Source organism: Hypanus sabinus, chromosome 9, assembly GCF_030144855.1.
Source record: "Hypanus sabinus isolate sHypSab1 chromosome 9, sHypSab1.hap1, whole genome shotgun sequence".
NCBI classification, from domain to species: domain Eukaryota; kingdom Metazoa; phylum Chordata; class Chondrichthyes; order Myliobatiformes; family Dasyatidae; genus Hypanus; species Hypanus sabinus.
Window position 1 is genome coordinate 161,455,817 of NC_082714.1, and position 22,745 is coordinate 161,478,561.

Here is a 22,745-nt window from a genome sequence, read left to right on the forward strand (position 1 = left end):
CAATATTCTTGCTTTATATTCCATATTTTTCACTCTGTCTTGAATATTCACTGATAGTAGGAAAAAATCTATCCTTGAATAAGTTTCATGTCTATTTGAATAAAATGAATAATCTCTTTCTCTTGGGTTAATTCTTCTCCATATATCAATCAAATTTAAATCTTTCATCAGTGATAAAGTTAATTTTGCTGCTTTTGGTTTTGTAACAACCTTTGTTGACCTATCTAAAATTGGGTCTAGACAAAAGTTAAAGTCTCCACCTATTAATATTTTATCATGTGTGTCAGCCACATTCAAAAAAGCCTCTTGTATAAATTTTACATCATTTTCATTTGGTGCATAAAAATTCATAAGAGTTCATAGTTCTAAAAAGATTTGACAGTGTATAATTTCATATCTTCCCACAGAATCAAGTAATACATTTTGTATTTTAATTGGTAAAGTTCTGTTGACCAAAATTGCAACTCCCCTCGCTTTTGAATTAAATGAAGCTGCTATGGCATTTCCGACCCAATCTCTCTTTAATTTCTGATGTTCTATCTCTGTTAAATCTGTTTCTTGTATAAAAGCTATATCTATTTTCATTTTCTTAATGTATGTTAAAATTCTTTTTCACCAGTCCATTAAGCCCATTAACATTTAAACTTAAAAAATTCAGTAAATTAGTCATTATTTTTAACAGGGTTACTCCAGTCTATAATAATATATAATATTTTAACTTTCATAGTATCTTGGGGAATTATTTTAAAATTCTCCATGTTGCTATGTGTCTCCCCTCCGATCATCCAGGCAAAGAAAGAAAGATAAAAGAAAAATAGATTATAAAGGAAAAAAACCAAAAAAACACCATGTTTACACACGTGAATCCCGTAGCAATCGATCCGAAGTTCCCCCAGCTCCCCGTAACATGAAAAAAGTATATATGAGAAGAAAAAATAATATCACTACTCTCAATTAATTTTCTCAAATTTTTACCTTTCTCCCCCTGTATCATATAATTAAAAGTATATTTAAATAGTCTTCCGTCCTTAATGTCCATCAACTCACTTCAGTGTCCCCATCTTCATCTTTAATCTGTTTCACTTTTAAATCTTTACTGTGTCTAGTGAATATTTGGGAGTTCTTGTGCAAACTCCTCTGCATCCCGATCAGTAAAAAATCTTTTTCCGTCATCCAAAAATATTATCAGCGTTGCCGGGTGGCGCAACATAAGTTTATAACCCTTTTCCCATAAAACTTTTCTCGCTGGGTTAAATTGCTTCTTTCTTTCTCTTCAAAAGGTCGTAACTTATATCAGGATAGAAAAGAACTGCTTTCCCTTCTATCATCAATGGCTCATTTCTCTTTCTGGCACATTGGACAGCCGCCTTCAGGATCTTTTCTTTATCTTGATATCTTAAGCATCTTATTAGGATTGGTCATGGGTTTTTATCAGGTTGAGGTTTTGGTCTTAAGGTTCTGTGGACCCTTTCAACTTCAATCAACTGGGTTCCCTCTTCCATTTTCAAATTTTCCAGGATCCATTTTTGAAAAAATGTTATTGGATCCTCTCCCTTCATCCCTTCTTTAAGACCAACAATTTTAATATTATTTCATCTACTAAAATTTTCAAGCATGTCTATTTTTTTCCAGCAGTCGTTTTCTTTCTGATGTCCAGGCAAGAATATTATCTTCCATTTTATTCACTCTATCAGTAGTGTCTCCCATTATTTCTTCCAGCTTTTTAACTTTCTTGTCTGTTTTCTCCTTTTTTTCCACCATTTTATCAAACGTAGTCTTCATATTTTTAATACCTTTTATTATTTTTAATGTTTTTAATTCTTTTAATTCATGCATTATTTGAGCCAAAGCTTCTCTTATGTCTCCAGAATATCTTCCACCTCCAACCTTTTCTTGTTGTTCTTCTTTTACCTCCTCATCTTCATCTGTATGTATCAGAGAATCGGAATCCACCTCGGGCTCATTTTCACTTCCACTTCCAATCGTAGCTGGGATTTGTAGTTCAAATTGCTCATGTTTGCACATGCCCTTTCCTGCGCGCATGCACAGTTCCTGTTGTTCCTTCTTGGAAACTGTTGATGTTGCGGCTGATTTCTGTTCTATATCGCCCGAGGTAAGATGCACTTGAGTCCGAGGCTTCTTCATGGTGGCTGGCCCAGTTTGTACTGTCTGCAAAGTAGAAGTTTTCTCCTTTGTCTGTTTAGGAGGCATATCTAAGGAAAATCCTGAGTAGTTTAGACATAGCTTTTAGAAAATATTTACTAACTTTTCTTCACTTAAACATTAATTTATTATTTTTTTAACAGGAGAGCTGGATTTCCACGTCTCGATCCCACGTCATCATGTGAAGTCCCCCCTCAGTTGTACTTTTCATGTCTTTATTGAACACATTGTTTAGTCATTCACAGTCCAGGCTGGAAAAGTATGTGAACCCTTGTATTTAATAACCGGTAGAACTGCCTTTAGCAGCAATAACCTCCTTCAAACATTTCCTGTAGCTGCTGATCAGACTTGCACAGTGGTGAGGAGGAATTTTAGAGCATTCCTCCATACAAAACTGTTTCAATTCATCAATATTTCTGGAATACAGCCATTTTCAGGTCATGAACAGCATCTCAATTGGGTTAAGGTCTGGCCTGCGACTTGACCACCCCAAATCACAAATGTTCTTTTTAAATCATTCTATTGTTGATTTACTCTTCTGTTTCAGATTTTGTTGCATCATCCAACTTCTATTAAGCTTCCTTGCCGGACTGCTACTTAGCCATTCTCTTGTAAAATGTCTTGATGCAGTTTTGAATTCATTTTTCCCTTAACAATTGCAGATGTCCAGGCCCTGAGGCAGCAAAGCAACCCCAAACTATGATGCCCCTCTACCATGCTTCACTGCTAGGATGAAGATCTAGCATTAGTGTGCAGTGCCCTTTTCCCTCCAAACATAGAAGTGGTGCATTTCTGCCAAAAAGTTCAACTTTTGTCTCATCTGTCCACAGAACATTGTCCCAGAAGCATGTGGAACACCCAGGTGGTCTTCACAAACTTGAGACATGCAGCAATGTTCTTTGGAGAGCAGTGGTGTCCTCCCTGGTGTCTTTCCAGGAAAACCGTTCTTGTTCAGTATTTTTCTTATAGTTGACACATCAACAGTGACCTTAGCAAGTTATATTTATTTCTGCAGGCCCTTTGTTAATCTTGGGTCGTTTTTCATCTCCTTCAGCGTTGCATGTCGTGCTTTTGGTGGATGCCCACTCTTAGGGAGAGTAACAACAATACTGTTTCCCCTCCATTTGTAGACATTTTCTCTTATTGATGAACACAGGTCTTTGGAAATGCTTTTGTAGCCTTTTCAGCTTCATTCTGCTGAAGTCCTCTGAAAGTTGATTCGATCGAGACATGGTGCACATAAACAGATCTTTCTTCAGAAGAACAGGCTTTGTCAGTAACCTGACTTTGTGTGTTTGTTTTTATAGGGCAGGGCACCTCTACACCCCACACCTCCAATCTCATCTCATTGATTGGAACACCTGACTCCAAATAGCTTTTGCAGAAAGCGTTACCCCGGAGGTTGATGTACTGTTTTGAACTTGGACTGTGATTGTTTAAATGGTGTGCTCAGTATTAACTGGAAGAAGTACAGTTGTTTGTGTTATAAGTTTAGGTAGATTGTGTTGTCTTTTATTGTGACTTAGAAGAAGATCAAATCACATTTTATGTAAATTAATGCTGAAAACCAGGTAATTGCAAAGGTTTTCCAAATGTTTTCTTGCAACTGTATGACCTCTACCTTGGCTTACTCTGAAAAGTATCTGTATTACTGCAAGCTCCATTTATCAACTATGTATATACTCTTTAACTCCTTTTCTATTTCGTTCTTTAGGTGTTCACTCAACACTTGCTTGTTTGCACCTTTCCTTCAGAGCTCAAGATTAAAAGTACAAGAAGTAAAATCTATGCAGTAAAGAAACTGCAGATTTGCACATTTAGATGCACGCACACGCACAAACGCATTTTAGCATGTACTTCATATCCTGAATAGGCGTAAACATAAAGATAGTCTGTATATTTAATTATGAAGAGAAACACTATTGTTTGAGAAAGTTGAGATTTCGCTTTAGAAAGAAAATGTGTTTTATTGAGTATACGTGTAAGATCAAACCAGGTAAGGGAAGTTCTTTGATAAACACGCGAAAGTCTGCATATGCTGGAAATCCAAAGCAACACACACAAAATGCTGGAGTAACTCAGCAGGTCAGGAGCATCTATGGAAAAGAATAAACAGTCAACGTTTTGGGCTGAGACCTTTCTTCAGGACTATCGATGCGTTCTTTGGAAGGCATTTGATCACACCAGAGATTGTTATGGAAGATGAAGACTCATTAAGACTCGAGAGCTCTTATAGATAGCGGGGTCAAGGGATATGGGGGGAGGGCAGCAACAGGGTACTGATTGTGTATGATCAGTCATGATCACATTGAATGGTGGTGCTGGTTAGAAGGGCTGAATGGCCTACTCCTGCACCTACTGTCTATTATCTATTAAATTGGTAATAGTTCAGCAGCATCAGATTAGTGAGTGGAAGGCTGACTTTCATGATGGATGTCTGTATGTGTTGCAAGGAGCTGAGCTTATGCTTATGGGCATTGCTGGCGTTTCAGCATTTATGACCATCCAGAAGTGATTCTTCTACCACCGAAGTTAACATGCTGAGGGTACTTGGGTAAGAACTGCCAATGCTGCTTTTAGTCAGTGAACTGATGACAGTATTTCCATGTTGGCATGGTGCGTGACAAGGAGGGAATGCATGTCTGCTCATCGTTGTGGAAGTGGCTGCAGTGTGGGTCTTACTGTAGTATGCCAAAGCTTGCTGCTATTGTAAAACTTAAAGGACAAATGAATATACGCACTAAATGATTGGGTGATAAGGTGGTGGATGAAATACCTGGTTTAAGAGGTGTCTTGTGTTATTGAGTTTTAAAATGCTTGGGCTGTATAGTAACCTTTTCCTCATTTCCTTTGTCTCTTTGCATCTGTTCCCAGGATGAGGCTTTTCTTTTCAGGATATTAGAGATGTCCTTTCTTCAAAGATCAGGGATTCCATTCGTCCATTATTGACACTACCCTCACTTGCATCTCCTCCATTTCCCAGACATCCACTCTATTTATCTTCCCGCCTCCTTAACAGGGGTAGTGTTCACCTTGTCCTCACACTATGAGCCTCCACAACCAACTTAACGTCTCCTGCAACTTCCACCATTGTCAACAGGATCCTGCTACAACTCTTCTGTATCTCTGTTTCTCTCTGCCTGTCTGTCTCTTCTCTCCCCCCTTCCCCCACTGCCCCAGCTCCATGTGCAAAAAGTGGAATTTCTTGTTGAACGATCATTTCACTTCCTCTCCTCATTACCACTCCAACATGCCAGTCCATGTTCTACTCTCCTTCCCTGATGAGGCCACTCTCAAGTTGGAGGAGCAACCCTTCATATTCTGTCTGGGTAGCCTCCAACTTGATGGCATGAACATTGAATTTCTCTAACTTCAGTAATTTTACCCCTCCTGCTTCCCTCTTCTTTATTTCCCCACTCTGGCCTCTCTGTTACCTCTTCTTACCTACCCATCAACTCCACTTGTTAACCCTCCTAACTCCTTTTGTCCCACAGCCAATTCTCAACTCTCATCAGATTCCTTCTCCAGCTCTTACCTTTTCCACATCACTTCCCGACTCTTACTTCATCCCCTCTTCTCCACCCACCTGACTTCACCTGTCACATGCCATCTTGTACTCCTTCCCCCACCCCTCCACCTTCTTATTCTGGCCTCTGCCCCATAACTTTCCAAATCAGATGAAGAGACTTGAACAAAACGTCGACTGTTTATTCTGCTCTGTAGATGATACCTAACCTACCGAGTTTGCAAAGCATTTGTGTATGTTGCCCTGGATTTCCAGCATCTGCAGAATCTCCTGTGTTTATAAATGGCATTATTAGTCAACATTGAATGAAAGTACGATTAGTGTGGGCTTGCCGGTAGCATGGTGACACTTGTAGGCTGCCCCTAGTATAATCCTCAGACTGTGGTCATTGACGCAGAACAACTGTATGTTTCGATATTGTGATGTGACAAATAAAGCTAATCTCTCCTTAAGGTCATTATTGTGGCAAAATTTTTACCGAGCACACGCAATGAGCCTTAAGTAATGAAGCAGATCTTAAATAATGCCGCCAGTATAATACTGGAGTGATGGGGTGGAGATGTGCTGCTAGTCTGCTGATCACCCTTGGCAAAGGTGTAGCACCTGCTTAGCACCCCCAAACAGGGTCACATGAAACCATGGGAGCAGGTGGTGGATGGTCGTATGAGCTTCTGGTGCAGATCACAAGTCCTGGTTATGTGACCACTGACGCCAGGTAGACAATCTCTGAAGAGTATGGATAATGGCGGGTGTCACCCATTTTGTACACTGCCCAGAAGAAGGCAATGGCAAACCACTTCTAGCAAAAAAAATTGCCAAGAACAATCATGGTCATGGAAAGACCATGATTGCCCATGTCATACAACATGGCACATAACGGACAAACAATCATTAAAAGAGCTTATCTTTATCTGGCTTAAGCTGATTGCTTTAGTTAGGAACCTTGACCCACAATCCTGGGACTCCATGATGTCAGAAGCTCACTTTTGATACTTTGATGTTCCAGTAACCACCCCTGCCACTCAAGGACAAACTGAAAGCTGGCTATCAGAACACCTGTGGTGAAAGATCAGGCTGCACAGTTTGTGGTTCTCATGCTACACTGTTGCTAAGTTCCTTGTTGTGCATAGGTAATCTCCAAAACCCTAGAGGTAGGCTCTCGTGTGTGGTAGAATATCACTCAGGAGCCCATTGATCAGACAGCAGTTAGTATTTCAGACACAAATGCAATATGCTTCTTGGTGTCTGCAGCTTGCATATGAAACCACTGCAGATTATAGTTGGAACACAGTCTCCTTTCTAGGCGAGATAGGAAAAAGAGTGATCTAATTGTAAATCAATGTAAGGGCATCAAAGATTACAGGGAGAGGGCAAGAGATTGGAGTTGAGAGGGATAATAAATCAGCCATGATCTATGGTGGAACACTCAATGAGCTGAATGACCCAATTCTGCTCCTGTGTCTAATGGTATTAATCTCCGAATTTGCAAGTGGCAGTTGGCTGAAAGTGGGGTATTATACATTGTGGTTTTACTGCAGTGACTAAACCAGATAGCATCTGCAGAATATCTGTATACATGGATAGGGGGTATGTACACAGACTCAAAAATTGACAGTACTGGAGAGTTTCTGTGCTCTATTTTACTAATAGAGTTCACTTCAGCAGTGGCCCTTTTTCAGACTTTCAATTATATTGTCAGATTGGCTGACTTTGGCAATCATTGGCTGAGTACTGTGCTGATCAACTGGCTGGAGAGTTCACTGATATCTGGCAGTCTGAGGTTCCCTTCTGCTTCAAGCAGGCTTCAATTATACGAGTGCCTAAGAAGAATGTGATAACCTGCCTCAATGACTATGGTCCAGTAGCACCTGCTGTACATTCCACTGACAAAGTGCTTTGAGAGGTTAGTAATGAAGCATATCAACTCCTGCCAGGGAAAAGAGTTGGATCTGCTCCAATATGCCTACCAGCACAGCAGCTGCACAGCAGATGCGGTTTCATTAGCTCTTCACTCTACCCGGGAACATCCGGACAGCAGGTTGTTCTTTGTCGACTGCAGCTCGCATTCAATACCATCATCCCCTCAAAGCTAATCAGTAAGCTTCAAGATCTTGGCCTTAATACCTCCCTGTGCAATTGGATCCTTGAATTCCTCGCTTGCAGACTCCAGTCAGTTCGGATTGGCAACAGCATCACCTCCAAAATCTCTGTTAGAACAGGTGCAGCACAAGTCAGAGTCCTTAGCCTGCTGCTCTGCTTAGTTTACATTTTTGACTGTGAGACTAAGCAGAGCTCCAATTCCATACTTAAGTTTGCTGACGACACTATTGTCATTGGCCAAATTAAAGGTGATAATCTGGCTGAGTGGTGCCGCACAATTACTCGATGTCAACAATACCAGGGAGCTGATTATTGACTTCAGGAGGAGGAAACCGAAGATCCTTGAGCCAGTCTTCATCAGGGATCAGGGCTTGAGAGGGTCCTGGGCCCAGCACGTAAGTGTAATTATGAAGAAAGCGCAGCAGTGGCTCTACATTCTTAGAAGTTTGTGAAGGTTCAGCATGATATGGCTCAGTCCATCATGGTTAAAGCCTTCCCCACCATTGAGCACATCTGCTTGGAAAAGTCTCAGAAAAGCAGCATCCATCATGAAGGATTCCCATCACCTATTCCATGCTCTCTTCTTGCTGCTGCCATCAGGAAGAAGGTACAGGAGCATCAGAACTCTCACCAGTAGGTTCCAGAACAGTTAATACCCTTCAACCATCAGGCTCTTGAACCAGTGGGGATAACTTCACTTGCCACATCATGAACTGTTCTTGTAACCTGTGGACTCACTTTCAAGGAAACTTCATCTCATGTTCTCAGTATCTATTGCTTATTTATTTGTTATTATTTTTTCTTTTGTATTTTCTCAGTTTGTTGCATTTTGCACATTGGTTGTCCTGTTGTGTGCTGTTATTAATTAAATTGTGTTTCTTTGATTTACTGAGTATGCCCACGAGAAAAATAACCTCAAGTTGTATATAGAAACATAGAAAATAGGTGCAGGAGTAGGTCATTTGCCCCTTCAAGCCTGCACCGCCACTCAATATGATCATGGCTGATCATCCAACTCAGAACCCTGTACCTGCTTTCTCTCCATACCCCCTGATCCCTTTAGCCACAAGGGCCATATGTAACTTGCTCTTAAATATAGCCAGTGAACCAGCCTCAACTGTTTGCTGTGACAGAGAATTCCGCAGATTCACCACTCTCTGTGTGAAGAAGTTTTTCCTCATCTTGGTCCTAAAAGGCTTCCTCTTTATCCTTAAACTGTGACCGCTCGTTCTGGACTTCCCCAACATCGGAAACAATCTTCCTGCATCTAGCCTGTCCAATCCCTTTAGAATTTTATACGTTTCAATAAGATCCCCCCCCTCAATCTTCTAAATTCCAGTGAGTATAAGCCTAGTCAATCCAGTCTTCCTTCATATGAAAGTCCTGCCATCCCAGGAATCAATCTGGTGAACCTTCTCTGTACTCCCTCTATGGCAAGAATGTCTTTCCTCAGGTTAGGGGACCAAAACTGCACACAATACTCTTAGGTGCGGTCTCACCAAGGCCTTGTATAACTGCAGTAGAACCTCCCTGCTCCTGTACTCAAATCCTTTTGCTATGAATGCCAACATACCATTTGCCTTTTTCACCGCCTGCTGTACCTGCATGCCCATCTTCAATGACTGGTGTACAATGACACCCAGGTCTCGTTGCATCTCCCCTTTTCCTAATCAGCCACCATTCAGATAATAATCTGTTTTCCTGTTCTTGCAACCAAAGTGGATAACCTCAGATTTATCCACATTAAGTTGCACCTGCCATGAATTTACCCACTCACCTAACCTACCCAAGTCACCCTGCATCCTCTTAGCATCCTCCTCACAGCTAACACTGCCGCCCAGCTTTATGTCATCCACAGACTTGGAGATGCTGCATTTAATTCCCTCGTCTAAATCAACTGGGGTCCCAGCACTGAGCCTTGCGGTACCCCACTAGTCACTGCCTGCCATTCTGAAAAGGTCCAGTTTACTCCCACTCTTTGCTTCCTGTCTGCCAACCAATTATCTTTCCACATCAGTACCATACCCCCAATACCGTGTGTTTCAAGTTTGCACACTAATCTCCTGTGTGGGACCTTGTCAAAAGCCTTTTGAAAATCTAAATGTACCACATCCATTGGCTCTCCCCATCCACTCTACTAGTTACATCTTCAAAAAATTCTATAAGATTCGTCAGACATGATTTTCCTTTCACAAATCCATGCTGACTTTGTCCGATGATTTCACCTCTTTCCAAATGTACTGTTATCATATCTTTGATAACCAACTCTAGCATTTTCCCCACCACCAATGTCAGACTAACCAGTCTATAATTCCCCGGTTTCTCTCTCCCTCCTTTTTTAAAAAGTGGGGTTACATTAGCCACCCTCCAATCCTCAGGAACTAATCCAGAATCTAAGGAGTTTGAAAAATTATCACTAATGCATTCACTATTTCTTGGGCTACTTCCTTAAGCACTCTGGGATGCAAACCATCTGGCCCTGGGATTTATCTGCCTTTAATCCCTTCAATCTATCTAACACCACTTCCCTACTAACATGTATTTCCCTCAGTTCCTCCATCTCACTAGACCCTTGGTCCCTTACTATTTTCGGAAGATTATTTATGACCTCCTTAGTGAAGACAGAACCAAAGTAATTTTTCAATTGGTCTGCCATGTTTTTGTTCCCTATGATCAATTCACCTGTTTCTGACTGTAAGGGACCTACATTTCTCTTGACCAATCTTTTTCTTTTCACATATCTATAAAAGCTTTTACAGTCAGTTTTTATGTTCCCTACCAGCTTTCTCTCATAATCTTTTTTCCCTTTCCTAATTAAGCCCTTTGTCCTCCTCTGTTGGTCTCTGAATTTCTCCCAGTCCTCAGGTGTGCCGCTTTTTTTTGCTAATTTATGTGTTTCTTCTTTGGACTTGATACTATCCCTAATTTCCCTTGTCAGCCAATTGTGCACTACCTTCCCTGGTTTATTCTTTTGCCAAACTGGGATGAACAATTGTTGTAGTTTATCCATGCGATCTTTAAATGCTTGCCATTGCATATCCACCGTCAACCCTTTAAGTATCATTTGTCAGTCTATCTTAGCTAATTCACGTCTCATACCTTCAAAGTTACCCTTCTTTAAGTTCAGAACCTTTGTTTCTGAATTAACTATGTCACTCTCCATCTTAATGAAGAATTCCACCATATTATGGTTACTCTTACCCAAGGGGCCTCGCACGACAAGATTGCTAACTAACCCTTCCTCATTGCTCATATATGGTGACATATATACACTTTGATAATAATATGTACTGTACTTTGAACTCATAATTAGTTAGGCAGGAAGCATTCAACCCCAGAAATGGAGTTCTGTTCATAAGCAGTAGAAGCTATTATTGAATATCTCCCTAAATGTTAAATTGGTATGCATCAGCATGGATCTTAAGGATTCCTAAATTTATGGTTTAAAGTGGGGCTGTTATCTCTGTATCACAGTATCAAAAGCCCACTAGCCATTCTTAACACTCGTGCAAATCTGAAAACTGGTTATGAGAACACCCTGTGGTGGAAGATCAGCCGCATAGTTTGTGCTTCTCATGCTGCACTGTTGATAAGTTGCTATTTCATGTGTAACTAGGCTCCAGAAACACAAAGTTTGCAGTTCTGTCACATGTAGGCTGCTTGTCCTGTTTGGTAGAATGCTGTGGGGCATCCCTCATCTGAACCAGAAATATTTAGTAGCATTGCTCATTTTTGTTTTGCCGGCAACACCTTGTATAGTGCCTTCCTGAATAGCACATTCCCTGAGAAGTACGGGGAAGCCTTTGTTTTTTCTCTTGATTCTTAGAGTTTGATTTTAATCTTGGTAACTGTAGGTAGACTGCATTTTAGGTTTGTTTTTATCTGTGTGTCAGAGGCAAACTTACATTCTGAATTCTTTCATAACCAAGTCTGTTTATAGAGTCATAGAATACTGCAGCACAGAAACAGGCCCTTTGGTTCATCTAGTTCATGTCAAACATGCCTGACCCATCGACATGCACGCGGAATAGAACCTTCCATACCCCTCCCATCCATGTACCTGTCCAAACTTCCCTTAAATGCTGATAAGGAACCCGCATCCACCACATTATAAATGGAGCCCTTTACCAGTTTAGCAGATAGCTTCTAGAAACTGACAGAACATAGAAAACCATTTGGACTACTGGGTCTAACGGTGCTAGTTCTTTGATATCTCCATTCCTTGCTTACTGCTACCCTACAGAACACAGGTTTATTTTAGAAGGTCTGGCGAGGATTCCCCTAAACATTTCTGGAAAAATGAAGTCGTCATCTCTGGTTCTGAGATGCAAAGCCAAGAACTTGGCATAGATCCCTGTCCTCCACTCACACAGCAATGTAATAGTGACCTCACCATTGTGTGACTAGGTGTGGAGTGAGCATACAAGGTAATGTGCAGAGAGTGTTCCCCAGGATTGGCGTTACCATGGGGGTACAGCCACTTGGATGCTGGGCTCACTGGTTCACTCCCGCATGGGCAGTGAATGTAGCCATTTCTGGGGGCTGGTAGCAGCCACTCCCTATGTTGACAGACTGCCCAGACACGAGGTTCTGCAGATGCTGGAGATCCAAAGCGCGCACACAAAATGCTGGAGGAACACAGCAGGTCAGGTAGCATTTATGGAAATGAATAAACAGTTGATGTTTCAGGCCAAGGTCCTTTATCTGGACTGGAAAGGAAGGGGGTAGAAGCCAAAGGGGAAGGAGTATAAGCTGGCAGATGATAGTGGAACTGATTTCACTTCCGTAAGGAATTCCAAAATACTTGAAGTAATTATTTTTAGCAGTGATCACAGAGATTGGATCACTCTTTAAAAGGGTTGGCATGGATACAATTGGCTCAGTGACTTCTGGCTCTCGGATTCTACACCAGGTATTCCTAACTTGGGGTCCACTAGTAAGATACTAGTGAAGGGTCTAGGCCCAGAATGTCGGCTCTTTATTCCTTTACATAGGTGCAGCCCGACTTGCTGAGTTCCTCCAGTATTTTGTGTGTTATGTTACTGCCCTGATCCTACAGCCTCCTCAGCACCATCTGTTGGACATAATGGATGCTGCTGTTTTCCGTTCTGTTAGGCTTCACAGCTCAAAGACGTTTCTGTGGATACGGCTCATAGGCTAGAACCACAACAGTAATAGTTGTTGCTAATTTCCAGCAGAGGTCAAGAGCCCAACCCCAGCCACTAAACATTTCCTCAGTGACTCACCCGATCATGTGGCAGTGAGATCACTTTTAACTGTTTCATTGCTGGGATCTTGGCCATGTTTCCATCTTGGCAGCAGGGGAAGAAGCAAGGATTGATGCCAGATCTCAAACACAGTGGTATAACCATTACCACATCTCTGTGCAAGGACAGCTTTAGTGCTGATTCCATTAGCACTCAATCTTGGGAATATATACCCTGTAAAGCTGAGTGAGAATACAGTTCTGATTGCCTGAGCTTTCCCCACATAAATGGATAGGTTTTTGGTATGATTTCACTGTTTGGATCGGTACATGGATGACAGGGGTATGGAGGGCAATGGTCCTGGTGTGGGCTGATAGAACAAAGCAGTTTAAATAGTTTGGCACAGACTGGATGGGCCAAAGGGCCTGTTTCTGGCATTGTATTTTTCTGTGATTCTGACTAATTAAATCACTCTGGGGATGTTTTGCAATAACTTCTTCATGTTGCTGCCTTTTAACTGGATAATAAAAACCTGAGAAGGGTCTTAGCCAAAAACATCGACTGGTCTGAGTTCCTACAGCATTTTGTGTGTGTGTGTGTGTGTGTGTGCATTGCCAGCATCTATAGAATCTTTTCTGTTAATTGTCTTACTCAATCCGCTTTTCATTTGTAGGTTTAATTAATTTGGGGTTTGGGAGTCACAAACAAGTATTTGGTGCAGTTCTATATTTCTTTCTATATTTATTAACGTGGACCCATCTCGTTCACTGGTCTGTAGATTTTTGGATTTGATCAACGTGGATATTAAGGAATCATACAATGCTACAAGTGATCTGCATTGGCCATTATTGAAAAGAGGTTTGACTACCATAGCAACCAAATCCAACTAATGGTGTATAGAGTTTTGCAGAGATTTCAGCTCTTGTCTACTGTTCTCTCTCTACTCACCCCCTAAAAAGTTCATTTTGAAGTCAATGGGGGAGTCTAGGATCAGAGGGGCACAGCCTTGGAATAGAGGGACTTCTCTTTAGAACAGATAAGGAGGAATTTTTTTAGCCAGAGAGTGGTGAATTTGTGGAATTCACTGCCACAGTCAGGTGTGCAGGCCAAGTCATTTGGATATATTTAAAGCGGAGGTTGATAAGTTCTTGATTAGTAGGAGTATCAAAGGTTACAGAGAGAAGGCAGGACCATTGGTTGAGAGGGATAATAAATCAGCCAAGATGAAATGGTGGAGCAGACTCAATGAGCCAAATTCTGCTCCCAACCCCATAACTGGGTGTCTTACCAGCAAAGATAGGAGTAGCTGTTGAAGTCTGATGATACTACTTTTAACAGTGTTTATTAGTAAAAATACACAAAAATAATATCAATGCAAATATACACATAATATACGTCATCAATACTAAACCTAGAAGTGCAGGTATAATAATCATCAATAAGAAATAAGCTCTATTGTTGTCTAGGAGATAATGAATTGTCCGATGGAAATATAAAGTTCATTTCAGTTCATACAGGCTGCAGTCATTGCTGATCACTGTGTGGCAATTGTTGGAGAGGGAGAGAGAGAGAGAGAAACTTGCCGACTTGCCTTGTTACGATCTTGATCCGTATCCATCCTTTAGCTAGACAGTTCCATGGAGGACTCGTCACCCAGGCAAGGATGGACACACACACAAGCCCACCACCGGTCTCGTAGCATCTCTCCTGGTGCATCTGAGGGGTGTTCCCCAGACCTTACTTTATCCTCACTCACGGGGTCTCAGGTGTCAGTCAGGTTGGGATGATGCAATCCCTCAACCATCCACTCTGGCTGCCCCCTGAGGGGTTTCAATGAATAGTACAGTACTCAATGCACAATTCCTTCTCCAAGAGCCAATAGCAGTAATCAGTGGTTCCGTTCCGCTTTTGTTAGAAGGAGACATTCCACTTTTTGTGTATTCCTGCTTTGTCAATAACAACTGCCTTTTCTGTTATCCTGCGTCTTTCTCTCATTACTGACATGATGTGTATTTCTCTCATTTCCTGTATCAGACCCGAAATAATAGTGATCTTGCGATTCTCAAAAGGTGGGGGGCGGGCATTGGAGATTCTGTACCCTTCTGCCCATCAGATTTGCTCCTCATTCGTAACAGATAGAAGTGGGTTATTCTATGTTCAGCAAAAGTAAGGTTGATCGCCTCATTCTTGTAAAATTCAGTGATTAAGAGTATACTTAATTTTACAAGAATGAGAGGCAACCTCATTGAACTTAAGATTCTGAGAGTGGTTGCCAGGGTAAATGCATGAGGTTGTTTTCCGAGCTGGAGAGGCTACAATTAGAGGGTATAGTTGTAGAATAGGGTATGGACCATTTAGAACTGCTTTGTGAATAAGGTTCAAAATCCATAGAGTTCTAACTTTAGATTATGGGTACCCAACTTTGTGATCAATTGATGTTTAAACTAATGAAATGAGAAAGTGTTAGATTCAGAGGTGAAGCTAAATTGAGGCATCAGGTCAGCCCCTGGTGATACGGACTGACCTGTTCTTAGAATGGATGGGGTGGGGTTGCAGTGGTGAGAGATGGCAGAATATACTCTTCTATTTCATTGTGTAAAGAAAATTCCTTATGATGCAGCAAATTTTCAGAAATAGAGGATGTAATTTAGATTTTGTGTTGATTTGAAAAGCTTGTACTGAACCATGATAGATTCTGAAGATCCTGGTAATCTTCAACGCAGACACTACTAGAAGACCGCAGCAGGTCCAGGTAGCATCTATTGAGAGGAATAAGCGGTTCCAATGCTGATGAAGGGTCTCTGGCCACAATATCGACTGTTTATTTTTCTCTGTAGAGGCTACCTGGCCTTGCTGAATTCCTCCAACATTGTGTGTTGCTATGCTGAACCAGCAAACAGCTTTTGTATTTTAATGTTTACTTCCATTGATGTCTCTTGTTAATAACAAAAATCTGGAGAGATGGAGATGAGCTGCTGAGGATCTATTTTATATGGTTGTACAAAGTCAGCATTAATCTCCAGGGCTTTAAAGTGTTGTGTGTGCGTGCGTGCCTGCGTGTTTGTGTGTATGTAGTAGAATAACATACAGTAAAATAACATTTCCAGTTGGGAAATGTGAGTAGCTTATAAGTGAAACACAAAACTGAGTGCTGAGCTATATTATTGGGAGCCATGCAAGGTAAAGGAACCTTAATTGATGAGAGGAAAATGCCTGTTACTGCGCTGTACTGTTCTGTGTGTAATGCCCTGGTTCACATCTTTACTTTTATACTGTAGGTATTTCATTTAGCAGCTCTGTAAGAGCAGTCTGTTCTGCTTTCAGCCTGTTTGGGTTATTGTTGAAGATAAGGGATGATGTGGAATGTGTGCCTTCCACTTACTGGGAGGTTTTCTTGCTGAGGGACAGTAAAGTTGGGCTTGAGGTTTTTTTTTGTTCGAGAGGAGATGAAGAGAGAAGATGCTGGGAAAACAGGTCATAGCATATGATGAGTGGGAGACCCATTAGTCCGAGATGGATTGTGGGCGACTTTCGGAAGGTGGTGTGTGCTTTCACATTGACAGAAGGCCCAGCGTGTGACAGAGAAGTTCAAGATGAGCTCCAACTTGTGTACCTTTGACTGTTTAATTAGAATGGGCCATTTTTGTTCTTTACTAACCCTTCAGTTAAGATTCATAAATATAATTTCTTGAATCATATGCAGTGTACTGTCTGTTTTGTGGCATTAATTTGTAACAGGGTAACAAATGACAGCATCCACACAAACGGGGATTTGGGGTGGGCTCGCACCTCAATCTCACAAGTTTGATGGGACTGGAGGTAATCTTCCCTAGACTTACTGTTAAGTACCCCGTAACAGCAAAGATAGAAGTATCCGTTGGAGTCTGGTACTATTATCAAAACAGTGTTTATTAGTAAAATATACAAATCAATATCAACAATGCAAATATACAGATAATACACGTTAGCAATACTAAACCTAAAAGTGTGGGTATAACAATAATCAATAATAAACAAGCTCTATCGATGTCTAGGGGATAATGAATTGTCATATGTGAATATAAAGTTCAGTTCAGTTCATACAGGCTGAGGTAGTTGTTGGTCGATGTGTTGTAATTGTTGGGGAGAGAGAGAGAGAGAGCGAGCAAACAGTGACAGCCAGTCAAACCTTCCTTTACGTTCTTGATCCGTCGATGTGTTGTTGTGGCCATTCAGGTATGACCCCTCTGTCCTTTAGCTAGACCGTTCTTCAATGGTGGACTCGTCACCCAGGCAAGGGTGGACACACACACAAGCCCCCACCGGCCTCGCTATAAACACTATGAGTTAAAATTGACCAATCCTTCGTTCGGTCTCCGATGCCCCACACTTTCTTGTGGGTTCCAACATTTAAGCAGTGCTCACTAGTGTGTCTCTTGGTGCGTCTGAGGGGTATCTCCCCAGACCTCACCTTTATCCCTACTCACGGGGTCTCAGGTGTCAATCAGTTTTGAACGGCTTAGCCCATCAAACCAGCCCACTCCGGCTGTCCACTGAGGAATTTTAATGAACAGAATAGTACCAAGTAAACAGCCCTCTCCGGAGCCGTGAGTCTTACAGGAGTCATAGTTCTCTCTCCCCCCCGGTGTTATCTCTCCCTTGCCTGAAGCAAGTGTTCCAGTCCCAGTATGTTTTTGTTCCATCTCTTTCTCTCTCATTAGCAGCCTGGCAACAGTAACAGTTTGTAATTCTCCCAGGGGAGGGGACATGGGCAACTCTGCACCCTTCTGCCCATCAGAGTTGTTCATCCCTTGTAACATTACGCAGCCAAGAAAACCAGGGTTTTTCATGTGTAACCAAAAACATTTGAGCATTGATGATTGTGGATGTTGTTACTCTGCACGCTGTATCTAACCTGCAGTGAATGTCAGCGTTCTTGTAGGATCCACATGTGTTGGTTCTGTGTTATCTGCTGGTCGAGAAAGGAGACCAGACAATCTTGTGGAAGGCAGCTCCAAAATCAATGAATTTTGTGCTACAAAAAAAGCCCTTGTGTGGCTTTTATAACAGATTGAAATTTGGAGCTATTAAATTTATTTCCCAGTATTTCTCAATCTATTTCATAAGTGTGAAACCAAACAAGATCTAATGAAAGGTTGTGTTCCCTAAGGGGAGCCTTGGAGTTGGAGTGAAGTGGATTATGCTGTGGACAAGAACTTGAAGGAGTGTATCATGGTTATCTAGACCCAGAGAAGGATGAAAAGCCTTTAATGTGCTTTAAAACTCAACGAGAGCATCAAGCAAAAATCATGGTCTTAGAGGTTTGTGCTGTGTTTAAAAGGAGGATAAATGGGTCCATTCCAGTTCCAGTATAGGTAGAGGTGGGAGAGCATTATTCCTGCTTTCTTTTTTAACTCCTCTTCTCAACATTACTACTTTTATTTACAGTTTGTTAACTTCTGTGCGTTGGTTGTTGTCAGTCTTCGTGTGGCTTTTCATAGATTCTGTTGTATTTCTTTCATTTTTCTGCCTATGTAAATGCCTGCAAGAAAATTAATCTCAAGGTACAACATAGTTATATATATGTACTTTGATAATAAATCTACTTTGAATTTATTTCCCGCACTCTTTGATTTCCAACTCCATTTGGCTCCGATGTAGTATAGGCAAAATCCATTTATATCTTGAATATTTTCAGTAACTCCTTTACAGCCTCCTGGGATAAAAAAAAATTCCAAGAACCATTGAAACTGGAAAGAAATTCTTTTTACATCTATCTGAAATAGGTGATCCCAACTTCTGAATCTGTGCTCCCTAAGTTTAGAAACTGGCACTGAGGAAGCCTCTCCGAATCTACCCTTTCATTCTCCATCAGAATTCCATATGCACCAGTAAAATCATTTAATTTTTCTAAATTCCAATGAGCATTGATCTAAAGTTCAGAGTACATACATGTCACCATATACAACCCTGAGATTCATTTTCTTGTGGACATATTCAATAAGTCTATAGAGTAATAACCATAACATAATCAATGAAAGACCACCCAATTAAAGTGTTCAGAGTGCGGAAGACGAACTCTGCAAATACAGAAGCAGAAAAAGTAATAATAAATAAATAAGCAATATATATTGAGAACATGAGATGAAGAGTCCTTGAAATTGAGTCTGTTGGTTGTGGGAACATTTCAATGATGGACCAAGTGAAATTATCCCCATTGGTTCAGGAGCCTGATGGTCGAGGGGTAGTAACTGATACTGAAGCTTTTGGTGTGGGTCCTGAGGCTCTTGTATCTTCTTCCTGATGCCAACAGTTGAGTAGAGAGCATGCCTTGGGTGGTGGGGTTCCCTGATGATGGATGCTGCTTTACTGCAACAGCGTTTTATATAGATGTGTTCATTGGTGAAGGTTTTACCCGTGATGGACTAGGCCATTTCCATTACTTTTTGTAGGGTTTTCTGTTCAAGGGTGTTGTTGTTTCCATACCAGGCTATGATGCAGCCAGTCAGTTTACTCTCCACTTCTCATCAATAGAAGTCTGACAAAGTTTTAGATGCCATACAGATCCAATCTCTCATCCTTTCCTCATAAGCCAGCTCCTTCATTCTAGAAATAAACCTAGTAAACCAGTTTGCCAAGTATATTCTTCCTTGGATGTGCACTTTCAACCTGGATAAACTCAGGTACAGACTCTCCAGTGCTCTGCAGAGCTTTAAAAGTCAACAAGTTGCAAAATATTTTTAACTAGGAAGTTTAGAGATCTGACTACATATGTTTTTATGTGCAGAAGAAGGAGCTAATGCACACTGAAGTTTTGCATTATTTAGTCCCTGCGTGTAGTTGCCCAATATGTTTATCTGTCTCTAGTGAATCTGAAAATTGCTGAGTTCCTTCCACTGCCCAGGTGAGATGTTCCACTTAATGGTAGTCAACTGGATTAAAGATTAGCTTTATTTGTCCCATACATTGAAGCAGTGATAGGCTGAAATGCATCATTGCATTAATGACCAGCACAGCTTGAGGATGTGTTGGGGCAGCTCACAAGTGTTGCCATGCTTCCGGCACCAATGTGAAGTGCCAACAGTTTACTAACCCGCATGTCTGGAATGTGGGAGGAAACTGGAACACTCAGAGGAACCCATGTAGTCCCAGGAAGAAGGAACAAACTTCTTGCAGATGGCAGCAGGAATTGAACTGCACGGTGAAGTGTTCTGCTAAAAGTGCTGCCCCAGGAAAAGTATACAGGGAAATTAAATTTTATTTTGCACAACAAGCTTCCATAATAGGAAATCACTTCCTGAAAGCATGGTGGAAGTGGTTTTGCTAAATAATTTTTGAAAGAGAGGCAAGGGAGGGGAGTTATAGGGAGACAATATGAAAGGGAAAATGGAATTTGCCTCAGCTGTAACTGTGTTTTGTGAAGTGGATTGCAATCTTAAAAAAGACTTTAAATTCTGCCTGATTGGGCAAACAGCCAGAGTGCATGGGATTTGGCAAGACCAGTGGTGGTGTAAAACTGTAAACGTTAGCGAGGGAACTGGATTGTTGGATCAATCTAGACTGAAGCTGGAACGTTGTGGAGTCGAGTGGAGTTGTTGATAGAATGTTTTGTTGCATGCACATGCAAAATTTCATCTCATTTTCAGGTCAAGATTGCTTACAGATTCTGTGGTTTTATTGCCATTAATTGCTGAGCTTGTTTAGCAATCCAATACTCTACATTAATGCATTCTGGGTTATGTTGCCATAGCAACTTTGACTTTAGTATTCATAGGCCATGCTGTTTACTGCAAACCACTGTGTTTTGGCAGTAGGTTAAGACTTCTGCAGCTTTGCTAGGGAGGGTTCACTTGTTTATGTATGCTTGGTAAGACTCCATATTGTGCTCTTGCACAGAGATTGAGTTTATTATGGCCAGGATTAAGTACAGCCATGAAAAGATTTTTTAGGAACTTAACTGGTGCTCACAGTTGTGCGGTGGCTGATCCAATCCGGCTTTTCTCTATCCCTTTCCAGAATTCTTGTGTTCTCCCATCCTCCAACTTCCCCACAAATGTTGTGGGGAATACCACAATTGGAATACCAGGAAGATCCCAGAACATCAAGAGCATGTGCTCGTTGCTGGTTCTGGCAATCGGTCTGTCTTCCCAACCTTCAGAGTAGAAAAATAATTGGTTTCTTTCTTCACTTAAGAGCTACTTCATAAAATGAAAGGTTATTATCAAATTGAGCCAACCTGAATGATTTCAGTATTCCAAAGATAGTGGATGGGTGTGTTCAGCAAGCTGTTAAATCTCCAGTTAAAGATTAGCTTTATTTGTCACGTGGACAACGAAACATGAAATTTGTTGTTTGTGTCAACAACCAAAGCAGTATGAGGATGTGCTGAGGACAGCCCATAAGTTTCACCGTGTTTCCAGCACCATGCCCACTACTTACTAAACCTAAGCATACGTTTTTGGGATGTGGGAGGAAACTGGAGCACCATGCGGTTACAGGGAGAACATGCAAACTCCTTGCAGACAACGACAGAATGATCGCTTGCACAGTGAATTGTTGCAGGGTCACTACACTACCGTAGTGCCTTTTTCTTTCAGGATTAAAGCCGGTGGTGCTGTTCTACATAGCACAAGATGGGTCAGGAGACCTTCTGAAAGCAAAAATGTCATTACTAACTATATAACTGTAAAATTCAGCATTTAGAGTGTACTAGAGTTTGTTCTGTGTTAATTTTCAAATTGGAGTCTACTAACAGGATTTCACACTTTGTTTTGGTTCCTGTTTTATTCCTGTTTTGTCATCTGCTTTGACACTGCTGTGGGATTCCTGTATTTTTGCTCTTCCCTTGATTTCCTGTTGTGGAGTCCATGTATAATATTTTCATTATTATTATCTGCACAAATGCAGTTACATGGGGTTGCATTTTGATTCACTGCTTCAACATCTATCATCTGAGATCCTCACCGTCTGGGCCGTACCATCTCACAGCTGCTTCCCTTCAACCATTCGATTCTTGAACCAATCCTACTTACTACCTCAGTATATCAACACTTTGTACTCCAGTGGATCTTATTATTTTATTGTAATTGTGTTCCTGTGTGTAGTTTTTCTTGTGAAGGTTGTGTGCCTGTGATGCTGCTGTATCTTAAGTTTTTCCATTGGACGTGTGCATACATGACAATAAAATTCGACCTTGACTCTGACATTTTTATTGTTTTAAGCCTCATAGGTTCTGAAATAAACCGTGAATATTGATGGGAAGTAAAGGCGCAGCTTGCAGTTGAGGTGGTGGAATAGTTCCACAGGGTGTCTCGTTTAGATGGTTCAATGTGCCAAAGATACTGGTGACATTTCTCCAAGTTGAAGTTGCTCACTTGTTTTATTCCTCCATTACACAGCTGCTCTACAAGCTCTAAAACGCAAGAAGCGGTATGAAAAACAGCTTACACAGATCGATGGTACGCTGTCCACCATTGAATTCCAGAGAGAAGCCTTGGAAAATGCAAACACTAACACAGAAGTACTCAAGAACATGGGTTTTGCTGCCAAGGCAATGAAAGCAGCTCATGAAAATATGTAAGTGGCAACACTATTCCTGTCTTGTTCTGACACTATAGATATCCTCCTTCCTGTTCCACAGTTCCACAGTCCTGTTATAAAAGAGAAATATTTGCTTGTGCAGTACTCAACTGAACTACTTGTGCTTACTGAGCTTCCATTTTTTTTTGTTATTCAACATTTCTCCATATCTGAAGCCTTTTATATGTATT

The 22,745-nt window shown here is 41.2% G+C and overlaps 1 protein-coding gene across 1 annotated transcript in view; it reads left to right on the forward strand.

Moving 5' to 3' along the window:
* Positions 1 to 22,745, forward strand: part of chmp4ba (charged multivesicular body protein 4Ba) — a 45,090-nt gene that overhangs the window by 15,291 nt on the left and 7,054 nt on the right. The window contains exon 2 of the mRNA XM_059980993.1: positions 22,374 to 22,551. Within this exon, the coding sequence (XP_059836976.1) occupies positions 22,374 to 22,551 (178 nt within the window). The remainder of the gene's footprint in view (positions 1 to 22,373; positions 22,552 to 22,745) is intronic.